This window comes from Xyrauchen texanus, chromosome 9 (assembly GCF_025860055.1).
Source record: "Xyrauchen texanus isolate HMW12.3.18 chromosome 9, RBS_HiC_50CHRs, whole genome shotgun sequence".
NCBI lineage: Eukaryota > Metazoa > Chordata > Actinopteri > Cypriniformes > Catostomidae > Xyrauchen > Xyrauchen texanus.
In genome coordinates, this window is record NC_068284.1 from 35,579,133 (window position 1) to 35,600,220 (window position 21,088).

At 36.5% G+C, this 21,088-nt stretch overlaps 1 protein-coding gene across 9 annotated transcripts in view; it reads right to left on the reverse strand.

The window, feature by feature from the left end:
* The window catches only part of LOC127648607 (nicotinamide/nicotinic acid mononucleotide adenylyltransferase 3-like), a 39,894-nt gene extending 18,806 nt beyond the window's left edge, over positions 1-21,088 (reverse strand). For 2 of the 9 annotated variants that reach the window (XM_052133279.1, XM_052133280.1), the window contains exons 1-5: positions 21,018-21,088; positions 16,921-17,063; positions 14,592-14,775; positions 10,392-10,477; positions 69-216 (exon numbers count right to left, since the gene is read on the reverse strand). In XM_052133279.1, coding sequence (XP_051989239.1) covers positions 101-216; positions 10,392-10,477; positions 14,592-14,775; positions 16,921-17,029 — 495 coding nt within the window. In that variant the 5' untranslated portion in view covers positions 17,030-17,063; positions 21,018-21,088 and the 3' untranslated portion in view covers positions 69-100. Of the gene's footprint in view, positions 1-68; positions 217-349; positions 2,826-9,969; positions 9,982-10,350; positions 10,478-14,591; positions 14,776-16,920; positions 17,064-21,017 lie in introns of those variants that run through there. The other 7 variants (XM_052133285.1, XM_052133282.1, XM_052133284.1 and 4 more) reach the window with 6 other exon arrangements.

Sequence of the window (21,088 nt, forward strand, 5' to 3'; positions counted from 1 at the left end):
TTTTTAAGAACTCAAGCCATGCTTTTGCAGTGAAAATACATAATGTTTGGCTAACAAAGTTCACTCACCATACATGTTGTCCACACCACTCAGGTCCTCCTCAAACTCCTGACTGACCACAACGTTCATGTTTTAGTTCTTGAAGGTGCTGAAAGTGTGAAAGATGATCTACATACTGAGTGATGTCTTTTATCAGGCCTGATGACACATTGACATCTAACAGAAAAGAGAATTATCGTAGTCATATTGTTATAACAATAATCTATGCTTGCCATATGTAGTATATTAGGATAGAGCAGGTCTTCATTAAAAGTAGAAAAATAAATGTACATAACTAGACCTGAGAATATTGGCCTTTTTAAGACAATTACATCATGTCTTGCTAAACTAACTTGCACACATTTTAATCTCTAATTAAGAACATATCATTGCTTTTACTGAGCTGTCTAAAAACTCAGAGAGCTTTGGGATACTCTTCAAAGTTGTCATTGGAGATCATTTCCAGTAGCCGTTATAATCAGCCGGCATTGTGAGGTGCATTAATGGACTCCACTGATAGGCTTGAGTAAAGAAGACTTGATATTGCTGTTCTCCCACAAACTAATGCTTTCATCTAAAAGAAACCCTCATTTGAATAGGGTCATCATAATCTGATTGCCTTTGGGTTTATTTTTTTCTTCTCTTAGATACTGTTGTAGAAGCTGCATCTCCACGTCCAGAGTTTGAATCCATCATCACAAACTTGGATAAGATTACATCATACAATTATGTCAAAAACTCTTGACCACCCTTGAAGTAAGAGGGTGCTGTTTCATTGTTGTCCTGAAGGCCAGTGTCAAAGCCTTGATGCAGGCAGCTACAGGTAACCAGTGGAGTTAAAACAAGATAGGAGTGATCATGCTACTGTCCAGACATGCTACTGTGTTCTGGACCATCTGCAGCAGCTTAATCGCACTAGCTGGGAGGCTGGCCAACAGCGCGTTACAGTAAGCCAATCTTGAAATGACCAGAGGTTGGACCAGGAGCTACACAGCATATTCAGACATGTTCTACAGTGCAAACCTGCAAGACTGGGAGGTTGATGAGATGTGGGTGAAGTTAAGCTGGTTATCAACCACCACTCCCAAAAGTTCCAGGCTGTCCTGGTTGGCTTTAGTGTGGTTAAACCAAGATGAATAGCGAGGTTGTGGTCAATAGACGGGTTGGCTCGGATCACAAGGAGTTCTTGGCAAGGTTGAGATGAATTACTAAACTAGGGTTAGTGAAAATAATTAGTTCACATGATCAAAGACACCTTAATTAAGGAATTTCAGATGAAAAGCAAAACAGCAAAAACAAGTGGATGCCAACTTTTCAAATGCATTTTAGTGATGTAGAACTATTTCTTCTTCAAATAAAAGATGTTTTCTGGAAAGTAAGTATTGCTATTGATATATGGTCTAATTGACTTGTCACTCTGTCAGTTAAAGTGTATTTTGCTTTGTGTTGGAACACATGGCCATTCTGTGCAATCTAGAAAAGAGAGACTGTGTTGAATTAATCTCAATCAGCCAATTTCTCAAGCTTCTTTATTGAAACCCACACAAAGCTGTAGGCAAGCACTTTTCAAAAACACTCTTTAAGCAACTAGCATGTTTGAGCCAAAACTTTGCTGTTAGTAACACAATGAAAAAGACTTTTAGATTTAAACTATTAGTTTCAGAATTAGACATCACCTCAAACATCCCAAACTGCATTCTTTCATTTTATTTCATCCGATACTTTTTTCTTTCGACAATGCTTGATGAAACATCTTGTGAGATCTGACTGACGCCTACTGTGCAAATGGAAATTCAAGAAGGAATGTTTGCTCTCCAAAGTGTAAAGGCTCTGTTATTTATCTTCCTTGTGACATTCAGCAAAAGTCAACAAATCCCTGACCTGCAGAACATATACATACAGCTCTGTAGTGATCTGACAAATCTAACTGCTGCAGAGATAGGATACATTCTTAAATCCCTCTCCACACACTATACCGTGGCAGACAGGTAACATTGGTTATGGATAAAACTGCAAAATATGCAATGTCTCTAGAGCTTCCTGCTTTCATGTCTTAAAAAAGGAAGAGAGGAAATTTCAATCTTTTAAATATACAGAGAGTAAACACCGGTGTAGTTTGGACATGTTCTACTAACATTTGACAACAAGTGTCCAAATGTGTTGGCTTAATTTTTACCACTAGAACTTGAAGTGTGTTTGTGCTATAGTGTATATTTTCTTAAATAAATGCCACTTGGTTTGATATTTTGTAATATACTGAAATTGAAAGACATTCAACCATTAAGTGTGGCTTAAAATAAGCGTCACAATAACTTTTATATGGACCACACACATATGGCAGTGCAAAACATGTAATTGCAAGCTACGATATCACACTGGAGTCCCTATGAGTCAGTCTTGTATTGTTTGCTTGGTAAAAGGTTGGAGTTTAACGTCTTTGTTCTTCATCTCGTGGTCCTGCGTGTACAGGTTGTGCTCATTTATGTAATCAATAACCAAGTCTGGTAAGAGGTATTTAACGCTGCGGCCCCGTCGTAAGGCTCTTCGGACCTCTGTAGCACTGATCTCATTATGGACCCATTCCCGAACTAGGAAAATGTTCTGTCTGTGCCTGGCCAGCATGTCAGACTCATGTATCGCCTGGTCTGGCTGCAGGCTACTGCGGCTCACACAGACTAGTCCGAAGCGGCCCACCACTTCTTCTATATGATCCTCCCTCCAGAGCTCAGGCACCTTAAATGTGTCCATGAAATCAGCTCCACAAAGCAGCTTCAGCTGTGGACCACCTGTAGGGAAAACCAATTCTATTACGTATCACCATATTACATCATTATAATTCCAATGAATTTAAGCATTTCTGTATATTAGTGAAATGACAGCTACTGTGCACTTTCATTGTTATTTTCATAAGTTAAGCATGAATTGTTGCGTGTATATAATTAAAGGAACTTAGTGTTTCTGAACAATAGCTCTGAACAAATCTTTAATGTCGCGCTAAAACGTGTAATCTGAAAGTTCATGAAAATTATATATTTTTTTTATCAATATTATAATTCTTTTTTTATCTATGGAACAATTGAAAACATTGGGATTTGTTGGCATCCGATCCTGTCTTCACAGACAAGTTTCAGGACCCCCTCTTCTTGTGTTTAAAAGTCAAGTCAACTTTTATTTATAGAGCACATTTAAAAACAACAGAAGTTGACCCAAAGTGCTTTACAGATCAAACAAACAAAATATATAAAAACAGACTGATTTAAAGTTAAATATAAAACATAAAATAAATAAAAAACCTTTCAATTAGGGCTGTAAATACATTTTTTTAATCTAATTAATTTCATGGTGTCCCAATTAATGAATCGCAATTAATCACATTTAATCGCATACACAAATACTTGCTGAGAAAGCCCCTCATATAGCAATAATTCAATATATAATGATGAAATAATTATACATAGTTATCTTTAAATATAAAAAAATTATATATATACAAAATATTCAGATAATTAAAATGCATTATATTCTTGCAGCAGAAGTGTTCATCATTGATAAGACAACACAAAAAGAGGCTTTAGAATACAATGTATTGTTTACTACCATATTATTGAACATAAGCCAATCATTGGCATATAGTTCACAGCAATCCATTTTGCAGGTGAATTTGTCAATCAGTTCAAGATTTATCATGAGGGCTTGTTTAAGGAACTGTCAATGTACACCTGCGTCAGACATGCTTGTGTAGTGTCTCGGGTGCGTTGCGTCATAAACATAAAATGTTTAGGTCACTGTGTCACGTTAAATATAGTTTAATACTTAGAACACATCTTGAGATCCCTTAGTTCGAATTTGCACTCAATCACATGTTTTGAGCGCAAGAACGTAACAAAGGTTTGTGTAGTGCAGTCTGCTGAAGGGTTGTTTTGTTCACTGTATAAACTGTGCATTGCCATACAGCTGAAGTTTCACTTACTGCCCTCTGGTGTAAACGGATGGTACTACAAGCTTGCATTTCTCAGGGAAATGTGATCCCTCATTCCTGACCCTGTTCAAAACCTAGCTGCTGTGTTTTGAACAAGCTGAAGGCGGGATAATGCAGTTTGTGGCAGACCAATGTACAATGAGTTGCAATAGTCTAACCTTGTATAATATATGAATGGATCACAATTTCCAAGTCTTTATGGGAAAGAAAATGTTTTATTTAGCAATAGTAGAAATAAGCTACCCTTGAAAAAGTATTGATGAGTCTAAAATCACTCCAAGACTCCAAGACATTATCTCGTATAGTCGACGACAGAGGACCTAACTGGGCAACCAGGCCAGGTAAGGAGGACATGGAGGAACCTAAAATCAGAACTTCGGTTTTGCTTTCATTTAATTGTAAGAAATTTCTTGCCAGCCAATGTTTAATATCTTTGAAGCAATTTAGGGCAAACTTAGATGAACAAAAAGACCTCAGAGGAAGCATATACAGTGAAAATAACAAGGGTCCTAAGATTGACCCTTGAGGGACACCACACTGTAATTGAGCCGAGGTAGTAGAAAAATTACCTAAATTCACAGAGAACATCCTTTCTTTTAAATAGGAGGAAAACCACTGGAGGGTCATCCCCTGGATGCCAACCATACATTCCAGACAATTGAGGAGAATATTATGGTCGATTGTGGCACTGAGATCTAATAAAACTAAGACGACAGGTGAACCTGAATCCATGGAGAGTAAATTATCATTAGTGACCTTCAACAATGCAGATTCGTGTCTGAAACCAGACTGAAATGTATCTAAAATGTTTAATGCATTTAGATACTTAGCTGCGAATAAACAACTCTCTCCAACATCTTGGAAATAAAAGGTAGTTTAGAGATTGGTCTGTAATTGTTGTGTATTGCAGGATCCAAAACATTTATTTTTTTAAACAAAGGATGTAGAATTAGATGATTAAAATTACTTGGAACAACTACACTTGCTAATGAGCTGTTAATTATAGCTGTCACACTGGAACTGATAGTCATGAAAACTTCCTTAAGAAGGTGTGGAGAAAGAATATCCAGCTTGTAACTGGAACACTTCATTTTGGAGACTACATCTACTAACTGTTCTGATGTAACTTGTTGAAAGTGAGTCAGGGAGCTGCTCAATTTTGTGAGTAAAGAAGTGTACAAATGTTTCATAGTTCTCATGGACGGCATCTAGAAAAGCATTTTTAGTGGGTTCAAAACAGAATCAATTGTTTTGAACAAAACCTTTGGTCGATTTGCATTATCAGAGATTAATGTAGAGAAAAACTTAAATTTCGCTTCCTTTACAGCTCTCTGATAGTTTGTTAAACATTCCTTTAAAATATCATAAGAGACCTGAAGCTTGTCTCTTTTCTGCACTCTTGTCCGAGAGTGCGGATGACGTCATTTAGCAAAGGCTGTGAAACAGCCTTAACTCTCCTTGGCTTGAGCGGAGCAACGTTATCAAGTGCAAAACTACAAGATTTATTTAAAGCTTAAACCAATGATTCAATGTCGAGTCCAACTTAGACATCATCTGTTAAATGCGTTAGATAAAATCTGGATTTTTTTTTGTAGTAGATGAGTGAATGGACCGGGAGTGGCGTAAGGGCTGAGAAAAAAGTAGGCAGAGGTCAAGTAGACACAGACTCAAACATTATAGAATAATGGTCAGAAATGCCAATATCTAAGACCTCTAGGTTGGACACAGAAAGACCATACGATAACACCAGATCTAATGTATGATCCATATTGTAAGAAGGACCAGTGACATGTTGTACAAAATGTAAAGAAATTAATTTACCAGCGGTTTCTATGGACAGCATGCATGAATATTAAAAACCCCAGAATCAGGAATCTGTCACCACATGACACCAGTCCAGAGAGAAAGTCAGAAAATTGTTGAATGAAGTCCTGTGCAGAAGACAGGACCCAGATGTCAATCTTTAACAATTGGACCTCAAAACTGGAATATATGTCCATAGGTAGCATTCTGCATTTAAAGGAGTTTTTAAAACAGTGGCAATGCCACCTCATCCTGAAGTCCGTGGGGAATTTAAAAAGTCACAACCTGGCGGTGTTAGATTCCCCCAGGGCCATTTGTTTGCCAGGATTCAGCAAAGACTCAGTGATGAATAAAAAGTCCAATGATCGTGATATAAAAAAAAGTTGTTCGATATTAAACGTGCATTTATGACTGCCATCCTAGTAGTGGTGAAATCTGCATTTTGTGGTGAAATAAAAGATGTGCATTTCAGCAAACTGAGATAATCAAAACTGACACCTGCTTCAAATCACTTTCACCAGTCGGAGGGCGACGGCGTGAAGACCAGATGGCCAGTATGTGGTGGTTGTCAGGTGAATCAGCAGGTAATCTGCAGGGATGGCGTGACCCTCGATGGACATACCGAGGATGACGTGCAATTCCAAGAGCAGCACAATAATTGACTGATGTATTATACTGATGTATAAAAGAGATACTAATTAAAAAAATCTTTTGATTCATGAAAAAAGGGCCTACATGTAACCAGACCTTGCTTAGCCCTATTCCTAATGGCAATTATATATGTGGTAATTGTGTCCAATGTAACAATACCAATAAAAAAAATAATTTCTGTCATCCCCACTCTGAGAAATGGTTTCCCCATCTCCAGTGTTGTCACATGTACTGTACCCCGACACATAGTTTACTTGATTTGTTGCCCTTGTGGTCTAGGCTATATGGGAAAAACGTCTAGACAACTTACACAACACATTGGTGAATTTAAAAGTTAAATTAGACAAAGATACAAATGATAGAACTGCAGTTCATTATATTATTTTTAACCATTGCCATTTGTACGTCATGGAATTGAAAAGGTCAAGGTGCCAATTAAAGGTGGTGACACAGACAGTTTATTACAAAGACATGAGGTCTTCTGGATATATACTCTCCAAAAGTTAGTCACAATGGGTATTAATGAAGAACTTCCTTTTTATTGTTATGCTGTGATGAAGAAATTTGTTTTGAAAACAAATGTATTTGCAAATTTATGATACGTTTCTATGTTCAATCCATTGTTATCTGTATGAAGAATGGTTGTAAATAGGGAATTTATATTGTATATTTTATTTTTTTTATATTTTGGGGATTTTGAATAAATATTATATTTAAGGAAACTGTTTTTCTCATGATGTCAACTCAAAATGGTATACTGAATTTATTGTTTTTTTTGGAACATCCTATAGGAGGTGTATTCCTCTCTGTTGTAAAGGTTAGGTTGTCACCTTTTTTCTGATTGCCATTGGACATGACTGTCTGTAAATATTTTTGATGATCGCTCTATACTTTAAAGGAGTCATGACATGAAGAATCAAATATTCCTTGATCTTTTGACAAAAGAGGCCATTGTACTATGAATACATACTGTAAGTTTCAGAACTCAAAAATGTCTTCTTACTGCAAAACAAGCATTTGTTGAAACTAAGCTGCCAAAATGACTCGTTCTCTACTTCCTCCACATTGTGATGTCGTACTGTGTTAGACATTAGCCTCTGACCTCCTCCACAACTCATCAATGTCTATTTCACCTTATCACTTCTGTAGCCCTTCCCAGTAGCAGTGAGATGGCAAGAAGAGAGAGCAGGTCAGTCAAGAGCAGAGAGCCAATCATAAGAGTGGGCATTTACTGCCAAGTATTAAAGGAGAAGCAGCGTTTCTGACAAAAGGCAGAAATTACGGTGGAAAATGATCACGATTTACAAATATACAACTGTTTTTTGAGCAAAAAACCTTACTAATATCATAAATGAACTTCAAGGAACATATTAAAATAATAAAAAATGCATGACATGACCCCTTTAAATTAGCAGGTGATCCATTCTTGGCTTTTAAATAACTGACGAAGGTTGCATGACAGAAACATATTCATAAATTGTATAATATTCACAAGCAGCAGCAGTGTGCAAGATTTTTCTTCTTTATTAATACCTATGGAGCAAAAAATTTGACATTTAGCGCATTTCATTCTATGAAAGTACGGTACATGATGACCATTGTCTGTCAAGCTCTAAACAAAAAAGAAAGAAAAAAAGAATGCAAGACCAGTGAATCTACACTTCTTTATCTTCAACTTAGGTGTTTTAAATTGTAATTAGCCAATAAATGAAGAACATGTGGTAGTCATGTGACACACTCTTCCTTATAAATTCCTGTTGTAATTTTTTCCTTTGTAATTTACACCCTGATGAAGGCTTTTTTTCTTTAAACCATACCCCACGTTAGTGCCTTGTATCTGTTTTTCCTTCATGAAAACATATTACTTATTTCCCCTTTATAGGTTACCAATTATTTTAGATTTTAGGATTATTAAGTTAAAGTCGTAATGGGACCAACATTATAATTATCTGAAATGTTAAATACTTTTCTGTAAAATATAAAGATCAGATGATGAGTCAAAAACCAGCCAGATACTTTGAGGAAATAATGCTCATTTTTTTCACATTTTAAAGATTACATTTTCAGTTCAGCTTAATAATAAAATAGTATTACAAATACAATATTTAATGGTAGCTGCAGTGTACGCATTAACTAATAGCCTAGACATAAAATTGATATTAGTTATACAGAAGAGTAAAACATATTCCCATTTCCCTTTAAGCCTAATAACACACCATCCAGTGTATAATATCTCAGCACACTGTAGATCGGAGCTCTCTAAGTGGTTTGACAGGTTAAGTGCATCACATAAAAAATATGAAACATTCCTGAGAGTTTCTGCCTGAAACTTGCTGCACTAAAAATCATTGTCTTAGCAAGCTACAACAAGGCTCGACCTCACCATTTACAGCATATGAAGGTATCAATAGAATGCTTTTATCTTTAATACTTTAGCCATAACTGTGTGTATGAAAGCTGTCTTTTGTTTAAGCAGACATGCATTGCAGGGGGCAGGAAATGAATGTTGCAGGACCACTACAGCATTTCTGTTCTCTGTGACTCAACATAGCCCTAAACAAAATGTCATGCACACTGAATGAGCCTCGGGAATCCCACACTATTTATGCTTATTCTAGTAATGAATACATTCATGAAAAAGCACAGAGTAGGAAAACATAGAATTGTTTTATGGTTCAGTAGCAACATTAATAACAACCTAATATTTCAAGACAATGATAAAATGGCATAATTCAATACATGCCAAGTTCCTTTGATGTGTGAATTATAGAAAAATACATTTTTAAATAAGAATAATCTCTGTGATAATTCAACAAGAAAATTAGTAGGATTTCTTTTATATAATCTCCCACTTTTAAACAAAAGAAAATACAAAAGAGGCAAGCAGCATCAGAACAAGGGATTTGCAAAGAATCATTGTAGTCCAGCTAGGGATTTTGAGATATGAGTGTGCTATGTTGTTTTCCATCTTTCTTAGCCCTTGTCTAGTTTTAAAGTGATCCTGGCTATTAATCTCAGCTTCATTAATAGTCTGAGCATGCATTTTGTTAAAACCAGTCATCCTCTGGTGGGTATTAGGCTTCATTAGCATGCTCCTCTACAGCAACCCCAAATAAAAGCACTGTTGAACAGAGGCCTTACAGTGCTTGTGTTGGCCAGAGAGAAGAAAACTGCCTGCTTTAAATGCATTAGACTTATATCAGAGAGTAGCAAAGACAGAAAAGAATCTGTTGTGCCAGAGAGTAGGCTTAGGGAAAACAGAACTGTGATAAGAGGTTTCTGTGCCAACTTTAGTCTAGAGCACACCGTACGAATTTGGCCATGACTTTTTACAATTGTAAAACAAACTTGGCAGTCTTCGGTCACTTAGTGTTACATGCTCACCAACGGCTGATTGATTGCCTCTGACAAAGTTCTGACAGGGATATTTTGGGTTGCAGTCCTACAGAGTGACTGCTTCTATGAAGGCCGTCTAATGAAAAACCAATAGGAGCACAGCAATAAATGACCTGCGTATGTTCAGATAGAAATATTACAAGCTTGTACATACAGTATGATATGCAATTTAAATATGGTGTTATTCAGCATTCTCCCACATTAAGTTTGTTCTATCAAGATATTGAGTTCACTCTGAAGAATGAGCAATTTTTTCGACTTTTTTTTAAATACAATTTTCCAAGGAAAACTTTGCCATTATTTGAACCATAAAAATGTCACCTGAAAATGAGGATGTCATAATGGACATGGACTGGTAACTTAAAACGGCCAATCAACACTCTCAATCATGATCAAAGTATTAAAAAAAACACTAAAGAAAAACAAACAGTTGATGTCGCACAGTTAAAGTAAAGAACAGAAAAAAGTAATAAAGTGTGCACCTGGCTTTAGGAAGACTTGGTGAGTGGTGGGTGGGGCTTACTCAATTCTGGCTGCATGTTTGTGGGCCGGTCCTTGCGCTCTCCTATTCTCTGCTGATACTGAGCGTCTATTCGGCTGTAGTGGTACCTGACAGCGAGATGTTTTGTGAGGCAGGGAGAAACAAAAACAGATGATAAGAAACAATTTGCATGAATGGCCATACTGTTTAGGTAAGCAGCTTATGGATGTGGGAGAAGCTTTACATTCACACTGAATGTGAGCCTATAGATCTGCGTCTCAACTTCTCTGATTACTCGCAAGAGGCTATAAGCAGCTTTGGTATTGCGTAAAGGCAGATTGGAGTGCAAACCCCTTACAAGGGGATAACAACTGAGAGGACATATACAGGAACTATATATTGCCCTCTATGGATACATATGTTGGATACATATTAAAAAAAATGTCTAACTATAGGGTATAAAAGCCTCCATGAATTTGAGATGAAACGTGATCAAGGAATTGTAATAACCTGCTTGACTAATTTTATATGTAACACAGGACATCTGTTCTAACCAATAGCAAAGCACTATGGTGTTACCACACACTATAGGTGCATCTTAATTAGTCTCCTAGTTCAGTAGTCAGGACACTCGCCAGGGAGTCAGACATTTCAAGGGTTGTCCCATTTGCAAAATCGTTTCAGTGCACTGAAACATTAGCTCCCCAAAAATTCCTAGAATGCACCTTAAAAACCAGTGAGCATCATTGCTTGCTATGTTCGCTTACTGAAAATGCCTTCTTAAGTCTCAAGTCGTTAGAGGATGAGCACAAGTTTCTGTCCCATACAGAACGTCCTGGCTAATACTGGAGCGTTGACAACCCTAGACTTGACTTACAATTGTATAGGGTTTGACTTTTAGGTTGCACACACAAATATTGGGAAAAACAGTCACCTTTTATGGTTTTTTAGGTGGCATAGTGGCTAAAGCACAGGGCTGTTAATCAGAAGGTCGTTGGTTCGAATCCCATGGCCACCACCATTGTGCCCTTGAGCAAGGCACTTAACTCCAGGTTGCTCCGAGGGGATTGTCCCTGTAAAAATTGCACTGTATGTCGCTTTGGATAAAAGCGTCTGCCAAATGCGTAAATGTAAATGTAAATTAGATTTACCAATTTCATAACTTTTTATGTAAATCAAATTGAAAATGTAATTATTTACTTACCCTTAATGCAATCCCAAATGTTTATGTCTTTCTTTCTTCTGCTGATCACAAACAAATATTTATAGCAGAAAATCTCAGCTCTGTAAGTCCATACAATGCAATTAAATGGCAGCCAGAACATTGAATGTCCAAAAAGCATATAAAGGCAGCATAAAAGTAATGCAGTCAGTTGTGTAATCCCTATCTTCAAAGGCGATATGATAGTTGTCGGTGAGAAAAAGATAAATATTTACGTCCTTTTTACTATAAATTATCCTTCCTGCCCAGTAGGTGTTGATATACACAAATAATGTGAAAGTGAAAGTGGAGATTTATTAATAAACGGACTGAAATATTGATCTGTTTCTCACCCACACCTATCATATCACTTATGAAGACATGGATATAACAACTGGAGTCATTATCTTTATGCTGCCTTTATATGTTTTTTGGAACTTCAAAATTCTGGCCACCATTCCCTTGCATTGTCTACAGAGCGGAGATATTCTTTTAAAAATATTTGTTTTGTGTTCAGCGGAAGAAAGTCATACACATCTGGGATGGCATGAGGGTGAGTAAATGATGAGAAAATTTTCAATTTTGGGTGAACTATCCCTTTAAAAGGTACACAATTATCTAGCCAACAAGGTAAACAAACTACCTTTTGGAACAGCCATTCCATTGGGGTGATTTAAAATTCTGCCTAAATAGGCAGATTACTAGGTTTTGAAACAGAACATGTATTTATGCAGCATAAGCCTTTGTCCTTTAAAATAGTGAGAACTCAACCTGGTAATGCAACAAATAGGGCATTTCCAAGGGCACATAAGCAAGTATGTGATTTTGTCCAAGTCTGCCAGGAAGTGAATAACAAACTTACATAGACAAAGCCCTGGCACGGGCCACTGTCAGAAGAGTGGCCATTCTCCTCTCTGTAAAGCTAGCAACTGAGTATTAATGAACCACCTTAGGGCATAGCCAGCAGTAGGCATTCAGCCCAAAGTGTTCTAAGGGGTCCTTAAACAGTTTCTTGTTACTTTGCCATCTCTTGAGTGATTCAGAAGGTGGAATGGTTCGTCATGGCGGAAAGAGGGGACACAAATCTGGCAGGCTCGCAGACAAACATCACTAGCAGCCAAAGTCCTGAAGGATGACTGGGTACTTCATATTTTCTGGGACAATATTTGAGGAGAATAGAAACTGAGGATGTTATGATGGATAGCGGGCTGAAGTGAGTCAAATAGTGTTTGGCTAATTGATACTTGATTGATACTTGATTGATAATTGATACCTAGGGAATTTAAGGATTTAGCTTATATAAAGTTTTGGCTTTAGCACAGCACAGATATTTTGAAGATGACTGAGTTTGGGAAGTTGAGTCAGTTTGTGCATCAACCTTCAGAAAGGGCAATGCAAGGTAAATGGCATTCTCACATGTAAAGGCAACAAAGAAAGGTAAAATGGCAAAATGGTGTAGGCCTTTTTCTTCTACAGTAAAGATTATCTCTAAATCTATACCTGCTTCTCAGAGGTTCAGCCACTGAACACCATTATTTTACTTCTTGTGTATACATTGTGTTATATAAATTAGACTTCTGGGAATTCTTTAGTGGGGCATAACATACTTTAAGCCCAAGTATGCAGTCACCATCAGTTCATAGGTGGTCATTAAAGTAAAAGTTACAGTGATAGATGACCCCAAAATGAAAATACTGTCATTATTTATTTACCCCCATGTTGTTCTAAACCTGTATGACTTTCTTTCTTCTGTAGAACACAAAAGGAAATAAAAACCATTAAGTTAATCACATTCACCATTCTTTCATTGCGTGTTTTTTCTGTACATACAATGAAAGTGAATGGTGACTGAGTCATTCTGCTTAACATCCCCTTTTTTATTCCACATAGGACAGAAAGTCATACAGGTTTGGAACAAAATGAGGGTGAGTAAATGAAGACAGAGTTCACCCAAAAAAGAAAATGATCTCTTTGAACCCAAATATGCAGGCAATACCAGTTCTTAGTTGTGAAGGTGTCATTAATGTGAAGGCTAAGTTAATGTCAGAAGTGATTGAACAGCATATCAAAACCTCATTCATTTTAAAAATGCCAGTATGTTTAAAATTTAAAGTGTGTATGAAGACGCACCCAGAATGTTCAAGTCAAGTGGTTTTTATTGTCGTTTCAACCATATACAGTTAGTACAGTACACAGCAAAACGAGACAACGTTCCTCCAGGACCATGGTGCTACATAAAAACAACAAAGGACCAACACAGGACCACATGAGACAACACAACGAAATAAAATACCTATATAAAAAAAACCTACATATACCTATATAAAGTGCACGTGCAAACATGTGCAAAAAGTACAGGACAGTACAACAAATTACTGACAATGAACAGGACAATAGACAGTGCAGCGCCGACCAGTACTCAGTAGTGCAAAAAGATGACAGTTTCTAAAAATGTAAACATAACATACTATGAGATAATGTTCTATGCACATAGCAGTTACTGAGGTAGCAGACAGTTATAAAGTGACAGTAATTAAAGTGCAACTCAGGACACGTGTGTGTCAAACCAGTCTCTGAGTATTGAGGAGTCTGATGGCTTGGGGGAAGAAGCTGTTACACAGTCTGGCCGTGAGGGCCCGAATGCTTCGGTACCTCTTGCCAGACGGGAGGAGGGTAAAGAGTTTGTGTGAGGGGTGTGTGGGGTCGTCCACAATGCTGGTTGCTTTGCGGATACAGTGTTTTTTGTAATGTTTTTGAAGTAACAAAGAAAAGGCTGCTTTTCTATCATCAAAGATGACTATCTCTGAGCTGCTGAGCACTTTCTGGGTGCAATCAGTATTTAGCACCCCATCTGTCAAAACTGTTTAATGTCTCCTTCACAGCCAGTGTCACAGTTGTTTTCAAAGACGAAACATATCGCCAAAAAGTTTCCTGTTTATCAAACTTTTAGACTGGATAAAATGAGTCCCGTTAGTCACGGCAGGAAGTCAAATCTGGATACTTGCTGTTATCTTTCTTTATATTTTATATTTAATATTCACCTCATGGTCACCACAGTCTCTGTCCAATCATACTGCTGGCTCTCCCAGTCATCGACAGTAACCCAGTCAGAGCTCTGCAGGGCCAGTCTTGCCATAGCGAGTCGGTGTTTTGACACAACAAGACCCTGTTTACCATAACCATCACTGACAGGAGACACAATGCCACCCACAACACGATACAGACCTGTGAGATAGAAAAAGACAAACCAAAAGTAGATGTATGCTTATTTAAAGGATTAAAATAAGGGTCCTAAACAAGGGGTCCATGCCCCCTAGAGGGTCTGCCGATATTTTTTTTTATCTTGTTAGATTGTTTAATCTTGATATTGTTTTTAAAAAACAAATAAAATTTAAAATATTATGGTACATGGTCTACTTATACTTTTGGGTGCTTATTTATAACCTTTGAAGTGAGTCACTATCAACTGCCATTGTATTGAATAGATGGAATTAGTTATTTATGTTGGGGGAAAATGAGAAAGAAAGACATACAGGTTTGGAACAACATTTTGGAACGTAGGTAAATGATGACAAAATTTTCATCGTTGGGTGAGCTAGGCTAACACTTTGAGCAATGAATCAGCCAAATAATTACATGCTTATTAAACAAGATAATTCTTACATTGATTAATTTTTCAAGTGCAACAAAGTCTCACAAAATATTTTAAAGTCACTGCACAAATTAACACAACCATTGCAAACTGTAATGAGTTGCTGAATGTTCAATGTTTATGCCCAATTATTTCTTATAATTTTATCATAGTCAAAATGAAGTCACATCAAACTGCAGTGCAATCATTATTTGTTGTTACTTATTTAGCTCCATATGCAAGAAATTATAAAACAAATTATCAATAAACGATGTTACTGATAGGAAATCGCTGAAATCACTGGAATTGGGTTAAGAAATGTCCAACGCATTATTAAAACCTGGAACAGCCATTCCAAAGCGATGGTCGCATCAGGATGGGAAGGGAAGGGTATGAAGCAATGCACCATCACGCATAGTGCCCACTGTACAAGCCTCCTGAGGCAGTGTTATGACCCGGGGATGCTTCAGTTTGTCAGGTCTAGACTCAGCAACATTATGCGGCAATAAAATGAATTCAGCTGACTACCTGAATGTACTGAATGACAAGGTTATCCAATCAATTAATTTTTTTTCTTCTCTGATGGCATGGTCATATTCCAGGAATTCCAAGATTCATCTGGCATTTTTGGCAGAATTGGGCAAGAATGGTTCAGTGAGCATGAGGAATCATTTTCACACATGAATTGGCCACCACAGAGTCCTGACCTTAACCTCATTGAAAGTCAGGGGCGAAAATTTCATCAAAATGTTGGAGGGGACAATAAACATAACAATTCTCAAGAGCAAATTTTGAAGGGGACACCAAGGGTTTGTATTATTTTATTTCTTAAACAATTATTTTAAGAATATATCATTATATTATTTACAATACACATATTTTAATGATATTTTGGGGGGGGGCAACCCTCAGATAGGGGGGTTCCTGACCCCCCTGACCCCCCCGCGATTTCCGCCTATGTTGAAAGTCTTTGGGATGTGCTGGAGAAGACTTTATAGATTGGTTTGACTCTCTCCCATCATCAGTACAAGATCTCATCCAAAAATTAATGCAGCTCTGGATGGAAATATTGTGACGTTGTATAAGCTTGTTGAACAATGCCACGACAAATGTGCACATCAAAGTTAAGTTAAAAATATTAGATTATGCAAATATTTTTGGGTGTACTATCCCTTTAAATATATATATATATAAAATAAGGCACAGTGCAAAATACTAGAATTCTCATATTATAGGCTAATTAAACGAATCTGTCTAACTTAGCATGCTTGCTTTCAGTGTAGACGTTACAACAGCTACAAAGACTCTTTGATAAATAGATCAGTAATATCTAAGGGGAGCTTGTGATGCCAGCAATGAGCAAAAATCTCTCACGATCCAAGCCATCCTCCGCTTACACAAGTATATTTTCACTGAGAACAGGTCAGCTGATGTCTTATCTAATGCCAAAGGACAGCTAAGAGCATTAAATATTTACACTTAGCATTTGTCATTTATTCCTCAGGCTTATACAACAGAAAGCCTCAGCACAATAAAGATGTTAGGTAAACAATGATTTAATTAGATACATACTTTATACTTAAGGCTAGAATTAAACACAAAATAAATCAGAATACAGTTTTAAAAACGTAAAAAATCACTATAAAAAGACAAGCCCAGACATACAGTGGATAAAAGGACTGTTCTGCCCTTATAACAGATGATGGCTAATTTGAGGTTAATGAACAGGTGGCACTTACCCGTCTGGTGCAAGTGGTCCCTGGCCAGCTCAAACAGCCTCATGTGCTGATGGGTAATGGGGTTGAAAGAGCCACAGGCCAGCAATACCAGAAGAATACGACAAGCCATTTCAGTGCATCACACCATAGTCTTCTGGACAAAACTAGAATAAACAAAAAAACAGTAAACAGATGTAAGAAGTGTTCAACTAATGGTGAAAGTTTCTACTCTTAAAAGGATAGTACACAGAAAGTGAACAATTTGTAATTATTTACTCACTAAAACCCATCGTTAATATGCACTACATGTATCGCAATATAGTCAATAAAAGCATGAAGAATTCAAACATTCTAAAAAGTAAATACTTCAGTTTATTTATTATTTATCTATGACATGGAATGTTTTTTTCATTGTTGCAGGGTTTTGCCTGGATGTCATTTTGTAGCAATTTTCTGTTCACTATATATGACTTTACATGTAAGAAATGTGTAAAAATGGATATGCAAATGTTAATTTTCTGTTTACATGTAAGACACTGCTACACAAAAAAAATTTGTATACATACAAATGGGCAAATCCTTTTTCTGTGTACTACAGTATTGTACACTATTGACCTTCACAAGTAAGCTTTTACCTACTGTTGAAATCGGTATCTAAAAAGCTCAGTGTGATACACAACAACATTCAGCTAGACAAAACTGACATTCTTGTATAGTACAGTAAGCAGTCAGTGTCAACAAAAATGTAAACAAAAATTGTATTTGTATATAACAAACATTTCCAGGGTTGACTGCCATGTGAAAAAACATCTACACATTTTGACCAGTACGGCTCACGTGATGACTTTTAATTTTGGTAGCATTGGCCAATTTACTGACACAATAACTAGGTTTTGAAGAATGAATTAAAAGTTTTGGGTGAGTTACTACATTTTGTATGCATCAGACATGCAATAGAGTTGCGATGTCCCACAAAACAGTTGTGGCAATTGCACTTACAGTTTAGAGAATGATAAGACTCTTTCAAAAAAGAAGCCAAAGCGATTGAGTAAAACTGTAAATAAACCTTTCTACATTTTTTTTTATATTTTAAAATGTTCCTAAATAGTTTGGTCTGTTACAGTTTAACACCATGTTTTGACATTTTGTACCTGATCGTCAACTAAAATATGTTATTTGCATCTACTAAAAACATTCTAGTCCAAATAAAAGTGAATACAATTAATTAATGACATAATGAAAAATTGAGTAAATTAAAACAAAATTTTTGTCAAAAGACAAAGATTATATTAAAATGAAACTATGAAACTTTACACTGACAGAGTGTTAACCTGCCAGCCCCAGACTGTTGGCTTCAGTCACCATTCTCTTTCATGAGATGCTAAATCTACTTTCGTGAAAGAAAGAAAGTCATACTGGTTTGGAACATCATGAAATAAATAATGTAAATTATAGAGTAAATTATGACATAATTTTCATTTTTGCATGAAATATCCCTTAAAACCACCACTAAACGAAAGGCTATATAATTTTTGCAAAACAGCTAATATGCCTATACTTACAATATGATCCAAACCTTAAGCAAATTATAATCAAATCTGTTAAAAAAACCACACTATCAAATTGTTATATTGACTAATTTACATATTATTGACAAATTGTTAAAAACTATTAAGTGCTAATATATGTTAAAACAGGCTACAGTATAAGCCATAAACATAAAGTGCACTAAATAAGTTAAAGTAGCATGCTTGAACTGCTGGAGTTGAACATACTGATGTGTTGATATTATCGATTATGCTAACTGTAGATCATTAGCATGTAAGTGACCCTGGCCTGCACACATGAATTTTGATTCCTTCTTTAAATGGTACCAGAATTAGTCTAATGGCTTACGTTCTAAATCTGCTCAGAATGTACATTACTGGTGACAGAAATCCAAAGAGGGTCTACTTGTCATATGATTTGAACATTTGGCATTAAGTGATGGATACAGGCTCTGCTAATTCAATTTACTGTAAAACCACGTCTTCTGCTGAATTCTTTATCTCTTGTTTATATCTAAACGTAACCTTCCCCTAGATCAGCACTAATCAACATGTGGCACTTTACTTTTCTTTTGCGGCACGCGTTATGATATCATCATCAGAAATATATTTATCAGCAGCCTATCAAATCTTTAAGAGGTTGATCTAAAAAATAAAAATACAACAAATAATCTCTGAGCATGGCTGATGTTATGAGGGCAGCAACCTCTCATCATTAACTCACCCTCATCATGCCATCCCAGATGTGTATGACTTTCTTTTGCTGAACACAAATTAAGATTTTAAGAAGAATATTTCAACTCTGTTGGTCCATACAATGCAAGTGAATGTTGACCAGTACTTTGAAGCTGCAAAAAGCACATAAAGGCGGCATAAAAGTAATCCATAAGACTCCAGTGTTTAAATATACACTGGCGGCCACAAGTTTGGAATAATGTACAGATTTTGCTTTAATTCACCAAAGTGGCATTCAACTGATCACAAAGTATATTCAGGACATTACTGATGTAAAAAAACAGCACCATCACTTTGAAAAAATTCATTTTTGATCAAATCTAGACAGTCCACATTTCCAGCAGCCATCAGTCCAACACCTTATCCTTCAGTAATCATGCTAAATTGGGTACTAGAAAATCACTTGCCATTATATCAAACACTGCTGAAAGCTATTTGGTTCAATAATGAAGCTTAATATAGTCTTTGTGTTTGTTTTTGAGTTGCCACAGTATGCAATAGACTGGCATGTCTTAAGGTCAATATTAGGTCAGAAATGGCAAGCAAAAAAATAAATAAATAAACAGCTTTCTCAAGAAACGTGTCAGTCAGTCATTGTTTTAAGGAATGAAAGCTATTCAATGCTTGAAATTGGCAAACAAATTACAATTTCATACAAAGGTATACACTACAGTCTTCAAAGACGAGGGACACCTGGCTCTAAGGACAGAAAGAGATGTGGAAGGCAAAAATGTACAACTAAACAAAAGGATAAGTACACCAGAGAAATAGAATCCTCACATGTCCTCAGCTGACAGCTTCACTGAATTCAACCCACTCAACACCAGACTCTTGTACAAGAGTAAAGAGAAGACACAGGTGTGCAGGCCATATGGAAAGAATTGCAAAGAAAAGGCCACTTTTGAAACAGAAAAACTAAAATAAATGGTGGGCAAAGAAACACAGACATTGGGCAACAGATCATTGGAAAAGAGTGTTATGGATCTTAAACCCATTGAGCTTTTGTGGGATCAGCTAGACTGTAAGGGGTGTGTGAGAAGTGCCTGACACGACAGCCACATCTATGGCAAGTGCTACAGGAAGCATGGGGGTGAAATATCACCTGTGTATCTGGACAGCTGGAATGCCAAGGATCTGCAAAGCTGAAATTTTTGAAGTAGTTAAAGAATTTATTTTCAAATTGTAATACTCATTTTTCACAATATTAATGTCCTGACTATACATTGTGGTGAATAAAGTGTGGCAGTGGCTGCACAATCAAATTGAAAGAATCTGGCCCTGTGAGTGAAGAGATGAAAAATCAGTAGTAGTTATACCACACTTGAGTCTTACTGTAGACTTAAGAATGTAGAGCTATACATTCCCTAACAGATAATATAAGATGATAGATAACGATAGAATGACTCATGTTTTATTTAAATTGCACTCCAAGGCGCTTCAAAGAATATCATGGTACTACCATGAAATATATAGCCTACCAAAATACATACCAATACAATATTTGGTACTTTAAGCTGATGTTAAATTGTAATTCAAGGTCAGAACAGTTTGGAAATCAGCAAAACTGCAAAAATGAGACTAATCTAGAGCAACACTACTTCTTTATTGCTCATAAACATGACAGCTGCTCTGTTTAACATTTAACACTAATCTAGAGCAACACTACTTATTTATTGCTCATAAACATGACAGCTGCTCTGTTTAACATTTAACACTTGGATTGCTGACACAAACAGCACGGTTTCAAAACATGTTTATTAAGATTATAGCTTCTAACAACTGCCCTTAATATACAAATAAGACATAAAAAAAGCCGTCTGAGGCAAATATCTTTACCTTATCCAAAGTCAAATATCTTCTCCAAGTTTGTGAATATGCTACATGCTACATCGCTAGCCTTGTGTTAC